The sequence below is a fragment of the Cryptomeria japonica genome, chromosome 5, assembly GCF_030272615.1.
Source record: "Cryptomeria japonica chromosome 5, Sugi_1.0, whole genome shotgun sequence".
NCBI classification, from domain to species: domain Eukaryota; kingdom Viridiplantae; phylum Streptophyta; class Pinopsida; order Cupressales; family Cupressaceae; genus Cryptomeria; species Cryptomeria japonica.
In genome coordinates this window covers 930,914,464-930,922,675 of record NC_081409.1, presented here as the reverse complement: position 1 = coordinate 930,922,675, position 8,212 = coordinate 930,914,464, and the positions used below count along the sequence as shown (strand labels likewise).

The window sequence follows — 8,212 nt, the reverse complement described above, 5'->3', positions numbered from 1 at the left end:
TCTTATATAACCTAGCTTTATTATTAGTCAGATGAGCCCACCCACCGAGCTATAAGCCCATTATGAGTCATGGAATGACTTGGCTTTGCAGTGCCTGTCTCTATTAAAGTATAGAGCCAGTATTAGTGCTCGACACGGCCAGTGCGTGCAAAAGTTAATGCAAGCATTATGGCAATTCATACCTTACAATGGATGTATATAAACCAGTTGAGGGGAAATAGATGAAGATCTTTTGAAAAGAATGCGATTAATTGTTCATCATACACCTCACTGCTGCAATGAAAGAATAACATCAAGTTTGTGTTGAATGTTTGTGGAGCCATACCCATCTAATACTCCATATTTAAAGGCCATAAGACTTCTTTGCAGAGGGCAGCTTACAAGCTCTCTAATTCTGCCCGTATGGTTAAACATTGTTCTGCCGACCACGTTTCTATTGAAATAATATAAAACTTGTGCTGTATATTGGGTGAGCTATAACGCTACCATATGTCAGTGCACAGACCTCAGTGTGTCAATCTGGAGCAGATTTCCATTAATCCTAGATAAGAGCTCCCTTTTATTAAATGGCCATTTCAATGATGCTTTCTTAGGGAATTAAAAGGAACAAAATCAAATTTCGTAAGACATCTATCTAAATCCTATTACAATGTCATACAATATGTGATTTTACCTTTTAAGGTTCTGCACCCAAACCCCATTCTCTTCTCTAGGTGACTCTATTTTATTGGTCTTCGAAATTCAGTACATGTGATTTTCCCTTTCCAGATCTTGCGCCTGTATAAACATCAAAATTCTCTTTTCTAAGTTGGTATATTTGTTATTTCCCCCCAGTTTACCCTCAGTTTACTCCTTCAAAGTAAACAAGGAGCCTTGTTGAATTTGCTACTTCACAGTATCTGAGTGCCAAAGTCACTTTGGGAAATATAGAAGGATATAACCTACCCTCAAAAAGATAATGGTGCCGGAAAAAAGATCATGGGCTTTAAACGTGTAGAAAGCATCATTTTTGAAGATGCAAAATAGGAATATTCTAAAACAACGTATATCAAAATACAACAAACAGTTCCAATGTATGATTTGCTAACCAATAACTAGAACATGCACTTCACTGATAATTTTCTCCCCAACCAAAAATATTTCACATTTCCAACAGTGAAAATAAACTACTGAAATACAACACTTAAATCATTTTTTCTCGTCCTTCTCTGCCTCAGCAGCCCTCTTCAAACGTGTTCCAGCCATTCGTTTATTCATCCTTTCCACACGAAGCTTGGAATATGCTTTGAAGGATTTCATTTCATCAGTGACCTTTACAAGTTCAGCAGATGGTTTTTCTTGATGGATAGGCAAGTATGTACCCTGTACTTGGGTTGCATTGGCCAGTTCCTCAGGACTAGAATCACCAACCTGCACATTAATTTGCACCATTCATTCCATCTGTATATAGCATGAAATCGCCTTTATCAATCAAAAAAACATCCACAAAAATGAAAACTACCTTAAACTTGCGAGCACTTCTTGGGAAGACAACCAGCTTTGCCTTGTACGTCTTCAACCGCTGAACATTAGCCTGAAGACCTTCCAGGGATCGGTTTCGATGACGATGATCAACTGAAATTCCTATAGTGGGAGCCAACTTCTTCGGAATTCCAGCCGCCTGTATGAACATTCAAAAGCCAACAAGCACAAACAATTAGTTTTCCTGGTTCTCAATACAAGACACCTGGAAAATAATTGGCGTGAACTTCTTGTACAGTCTTTGGATCAGCAACATTTGCATTTAATTAAATGATTCAAGTTGAGTTTTAAAATAACATGGTTAACAATACCAAATTTGTGGAAAAGCACCAAATCTGACAAGTTAGTTGTATCCTCCCAAATAAATCACTGAACATGTATAGATGCACAACCGGCAGCTTGCTTCCATATTCTTACTATGAATCCAAAATCTTAAAAGATTTCCTCTAGTCATATTAAGACAGCAGCATTTATTTATGAATCTGAGATAGCAGAGAAGGGCATCAAAGGTACAACAATACAAGATGGAGGTATCAATGAAAATATCAATCTGATCTGTGTTTAATCAGGTAAAAACAATACAAAATGAGGTATCAATCTGATCTGTGTTTAGTCAGGTACAACAATACAAAGTGGAGGTATCAATGAACATATCAATCTGATCTGTGTTTAGTCAGGTAAAAACAATACAAACTGGTGGGCATTACACTTGGAAATATCGCCATTGGTCCTCGGGAATCATGATACACATTTGCCATGCTGTTTACCAAAATTTTCAAAAAAAGCAATTCCAAACTTATAATATATGTATGATTTTTGGCTAAAATTATGTGTATATATATTAGAAATGTTACCAAAAAAATAATGGATGCACTGTCTGATGTTTAGTCCAGCAGAGGCCCTGGGTCCAGGCCCAGGCCCCGTACAAACCTGGTCCTGGACCTGGTTTGATGCTGCTGTGAGAAATCACACGGGGCAGCATGAGGTCTATGAGTTCGTCTCAGAAAACCCAGAATGAATCCTAGCAATTCCAAGAAAACCTAGAAAGAAGCAGTGGGGCTTCCATACCACCAGGTCTCCAACATGGGATTTTAAACTTATTACAAAGCCCCTATTATTTAATAAATTATTTATGGTCTCTATAGAATGGGAATTTGGATCAAAACTTAACAAAATCTTTTAAATATATTTAAACAGCAAAATCTTTTAATAAAAATTTAAAAGAAATATTTAATAAGTATTTGATATTAGGAAATGTAAATATTCGATGGAATATTAGGAAAACTGTATACTTAATATTTCCATATTAAAAAAGGTTTTTTATAGTTAATGCTTTAAGATGCAATAAGAATTTGGACATAGGTTTTTTATGACCAAACGTAACCCCCAACACCTTAAAAAAAAAATTCCCAAAACCACAAACCCAACCCAAACTGGAAGAAGCAACATTGGATGGAAGTTTGAGATTGTTTCGGGAAAGAATTATAGCTCATAAATGATAAAACAATGCCTAACAAAACAGATGTAATGTAAATTGTTTTATAGAAAAGAATTTTTTTACCAGACAAGAAAGCTATCCACAATTGGCATTTCAAACCACACTGCATGGTTTGTCACCAGTTTACCAAGATCTCCAACATCAACATTATCTTCAAATATTCTCCATAAGCATTCTTCCTATAAGTAGTTGACGCTGAATGCTTATTTTAAACTTAGCTTGTTTTGCAGTTCCTAGTTCTCACATACTTCAATAAACGCCAGAGTAGCCCAATTTGGATATGGATATGATACAGCATGTATACACATCGGATATCATAGAGATTCTCTTATATTAAAATTTATTCTATAAATATAAATAAAATTTGTTAATACATATTTAAGTTTTTATTCAATACTAAAAAATTTCTATTATTTTAATTTATGTTTACTTATTTTATTATAGTTTTTAATTTTAATTAAGATTTAAAAAAAATAAAAGTGAACGAATTTTTATTTTTGAAGTATTGATTATTATTTTTTAATAAATTGGATATATACTTTTTATTTATATTTAAATTGTGCTTTGTTTTATCTTACTTTAGATTTAAATAACATTAATTATAGATCTAGTTTGTATTTTTGTAGCATATTATAAATTAAATTATAATTATCTATGTAGCAATTGTGTCTACAACAATGTTCCACAGCTGTTGGTGGGGTTGGGGGGGGGGGGGGGGGGGACGGGTTTCAGGGACGGCGGCAGGGCTGATATAATTATGCATATACTTACAGTACTTGAAAAACTAGTTGTGAAAAGAAGTATAACAGTATAAGAATTACACTTCAAATGAACTATAGGAAATTAGTAAAATCAAAAAATCGCAAAATTTGAGTCTGACGTGTACAAACAATGCCCCTCAAGAGACATCTGGGAGTCTCCCAAGGAGTCTTGGGGACGTCGGATGGGAGACTCCTGCAAGTCTCCTCACCACTCAAGAGACGCCTGGGAGTCCCCTAAGGAGACTTAGAGATGCCTGGAAGTCTCCGAAGGAGACTTGGAGACGCCCGGGGGTCTCCCAAATAAATTGGAGACATCGACCTCCCAAGGAAGACGTTTCCCCGTCTCTGGTGGAGCTCCGGTGGCAGTGGCGGGGGTCTTTGAACCAATTGGGCTAATGAACTATACACTGCACAATTTCCAAAATTTATTGTGGAGTTTGTTCCTATAGACTAAATAGAGGTTGAATCAGGTTTTTCATCATCTGGCCCTGATAACCAAGACAAGTGTATTTGTCAGTTTTCTACTTTGTACAGTTTTCTAGATTAAATAGAGGTTGCTCAGTTTCCATTTACCCTAAACCAAAACTCAAAAGCAATTGGGCAAATGAACCATACACTGCACAATTTCCAAAATTTATTGTGGAGTTTGTTCCTATAGACTAAATAGAGGTTGAATCAGGTTTTTCAACATCTGGCCCTGATAACCAAGACAAGTGTGTATTTGTCAGTTTTCTACTTCGTACAGTTTTCTAGATTAAATAGAGGTTGCTCAGTTTCCATTTACCCTAAACCAAAACTCAAAAGCTTAAAAATAGTACACAACCCTAGTAAGGCAGGAGAGGATCTAGATGTAAAGCAGAACTAAATAGAGATTGCTCAGTTCCCATTTACCCTAACCAAAACTCAAAAGCTTAAAACTAGAACACAAACCTAGTAGGGCAGGAGAGGATGTAGATGTAAAGCAGAACCTATTGACAAGATGATAATATTTGTCAATTTAAAGAAAAAGAGAAATCATGCTTAGGACCAAACACAACCCTAGTATGGTGGGATATGCTCTAGTATAATAATGATCTAGTTCAGACACTTCCGAACTTTCCCTTATTTAAAATGTGGCTATTTGATTAACTAGGCTACCATTGAATGACTACAGATGCATGTCCTTTTGGTGAGCTTTGGCAGAAGAGATATCTACCTCTACCTGTCCCTTCAAGGCTTAGATTACTATTTTGCTCACCAGTGTACTACCTATGCACCTTTTCCCTATTTACCTATCAAAATAAATAAAAAAACCTGAGAAGTCAATGTTGATCTCTCCAAATTTATTAGAGAAAATATCACTCCCTCTTGCCCAATAGTCCCAAACTAAGCAAGGGCAAATACCAGAACAAATCATTTAAAAATAGCATGCATGTTTTTATACAAATTTGCAAGTGAATTCTCTATTTTTGGTGTAATTTAGATTCAGTGCATGTGCATGTGCATGAAACAATGGGAATTCTAACTACTTTAAAAACGAAAGCTCCCAGGTAAACTACCAGTGTAAAGACAAATATCTACACAAGATTCATTTACACTGGATATAATTAGTTAATGGGCTACCTAGTGCTTGGACCAGTAAAATAAATTAACAACCATAAATATGATCTGCTAGCAATGACAGTTTACAATATTACCCACCGTACTCTTAAATAATAATCTTGGTTCCTTTTGGAACCATCATTTTATAACAACTTAATTTCATTTTCAAAAGCCTGACAGAGAAGCATTCTTCACTTTTTTCAGTACTCACTACTCAAATGCAACTCAAGATTCAAACATGAGATACATAAGAATGGTGTGAGAATTCAATGGCCATGTACATATTACCCCTTTCTTGGATTGAGACTGTGATCGGCGGTCAGAGGCCAATATAAGGGTGGCAAGCATAAGGCACGGGCAGTGCAAACCAAATTAAGATTCTACAGTGAGCCTCCAGATAGATATGTTGAATTTGACTTAAAAGGTTCAAAATGAATCACTGATGAAATGTCTAAATAATTTTGAGTTGCTCTAAATAAAAAACAAAAACCCTAAATGTGCATAAAGAAATGTTCAAAAATTAATTTTGAGCTATTGATTTTTTTAAAATCCGAGGGCAAAATAGTTTTGGTAATCTGCTAATGACCGTCTCATGCAACAACGAATGTCCAGCTAGGGTGAGATTCATGGTCTTGCAATCTCTTAAAAGAATTAGCAGCCACAGTTTTAATGATTTCACCTGCCCTTGCTAATCTAAGGAACGCCTCAGGTGTAATAATATAAAAAAACTTAATAAAACCCAACTTTAGAGTTTGTTAGAGAAGTTGTGCGTCACAAGCGCATAAACCAATTTAACATCACCCTCGCAGAAGATTGTGAGATCAAATATTTGAAACAGAGAATCATATCAAATCCCTAAATAGACTCTAGTGGCTCTACTCTATGGAGTTGCAAAATATGACTGCTGATGGAAGAGCACCATCCAGATTAACAGTATTAGAATGCACCACTACTCTATCACAATCGAGGCACTAAACTCCAGAAGAGATTGTGACATATAAATTAAGTATAATCATACATAGCAAATGTTTATAAATTTTAGCACTAAAACAATCCCAAATCCACACTTAAATTCGCCAAGCTAATTTCAATGAAAGAATCTTTGGGTATATGTACCGTATATATGGCCTTACCTTAAGTTCCTCAAGCGAGAATCCCCTCCCGGCGCGAACTTTCATGTTGTATCTTTGTGTCTGTCCGTGTACCATGGGACGGAGAGGACCAGCCGTGGGACGCGGGAAAATTTTCACGGCCTTCTTTTGACGAGCTGCAAAGTCATATTTTCAAGTGCATTGAGATACCAAACACGATCAAAAACCTTGGGCTTAACTGCAACTAACAAAATCAAACCCTAAATTGCTTAGTGAAAACAACTGGGTCCCTATAATGAAATTACCAGTGCGTCTCCTGGCCTTGCGAGCGGGCTGATTGAACCAGGTCTTAACGTAGCGCTGCCAGTGCTTCTTGAAATGCCCATTGGGCACAACGTTGTTGTGTTTCACCATGACTTACCTGCATCAAAACCCAAATGCATGTGATAACAATTCATTTTTAATGTGAAAATGTTAGCAACACGACCCGCTAAAATTTGCTAATCTGACCAATTTAAATTTAGTTATGCAATGAGATCTCAATACTCCAAAAAACATAAAGCAGCTGCTCCACAACAAACCGCGAAACCCTAAACCCTGGCTGTAGATAAAACGCTAGAAAGCCCGTAGATAATAGAAACAACAGAGAATCGATAACCGACCTAGAAAAGAAAACCAAAAAAGACTAAACGAGACCAGATCTTTCAGAAACCGAAAAGCTCCGCGATTATGAGTACCCAGAAAATTTGCTCTATTCTAAAATGCTCAGATCCATACCTTTCTCCTTCACCTTCTATTCACCTTCTACTCCTCCCTGGTAAAGCTCCTGCTGAGCGAAACATTCATGACAATACCATGCTCATAAGATTTAAGAAAATAAAACCCTAACCCTAAACATCGACGCTTTTTCTTTCTTTTTCCTTTTTTGCTTTTTTTGTAAATTTAATAATTCTACTACGTCTTTAAACCAATGGCACAATTTGTTTCTTTCCACTTTGACTCGTGTTTGCTCTCCGAGTGCCTTAATTTCATCTCTTACCAAGAGTAATCGATCACCTTTTTAAAAGTTCAATTAAAATAAATTTATTTAATTAAATTAATGTAATATATCTTTTATAAATTAATATAATATACATATATATTCATTAAAATGAGTATTTTTTAATTATGTATATTTACATATATAACCATTTGTTAATCTTATACTAACACTTGCATCAAAAGAAGGTGTAATGGTGTCCGTTAATGGGCGTGGCCAGGTTCAATCCAGTTCCTCTTTGCAACAGGAGGTAGTTTGGGAAAAGCCTTCGGGAGGTTGGATGAAAGCAAATTTTGATGGTGCTTCCAAGGGTAATCCAGGACCGTCAGGTGCAGGATTTATTGTTAGAGATTGAAATGGGGAGGTGATGTTTTTGGAGGCAAAGAAACTTGATTCAGGGACAAATAATGTTGCGAAAGTATATGTGGCTTTGATGGTAGTTAGATTTTGTAGGCAAGCGGGGGTGAGAAAGCTTCACCTGGAAGGGGATTCATTGGTGATCATACAAGCAATCATGAAAGGTTTGATTGAGGCATGGCACTTGCAAAATGCAATACTCGATATTGTGGAAGAGTTGAAAAGTTTGATGACTTTAAAATTAGCCATGCATTAAGTGGACGGGCAACAAGGAAGCTAATGTTTTATCAAAGTGGGCTTTAAATTTCAATGAACTTGGAGAAATAAGATTCGAAGACATACGACAATTAAGTTTTGAAGATTA

At 36.1% G+C, this 8,212-nt stretch overlaps 1 protein-coding gene across 2 annotated transcripts; it reads right to left on the bottom strand.

The window, feature by feature from the left end:
• Positions 1–992: 992 nt before the first annotated feature.
• On the bottom strand, positions 993–7,385 carry LOC131035757 (large ribosomal subunit protein eL13z). 2 transcript variants are annotated; one of them, XM_057967500.2, is made up of 5 exons: positions 7,230–7,385; positions 6,758–6,873; positions 6,495–6,628; positions 1,502–1,660; positions 993–1,410 (listed from the first exon to the last, which is right to left on the bottom strand). In XM_057967500.2, exons 2-5 carry the CDS (start codon positions 6,864–6,866, stop codon positions 1,189–1,191), a joined length of 624 nt encoding a protein of 207 aa, XP_057823483.2. In that variant the 5' UTR covers positions 6,867–6,873; positions 7,230–7,385; the 3' UTR covers positions 993–1,188. The 2 variants fall into 2 exon arrangements, with proteins under 2 accessions (XP_057823483.2, XP_057823484.2); XM_057967501.2 differs by having other exon boundaries at positions 7,115–7,364.
• Between the last annotated feature and the right edge of the window lie 827 nt (positions 7,386–8,212).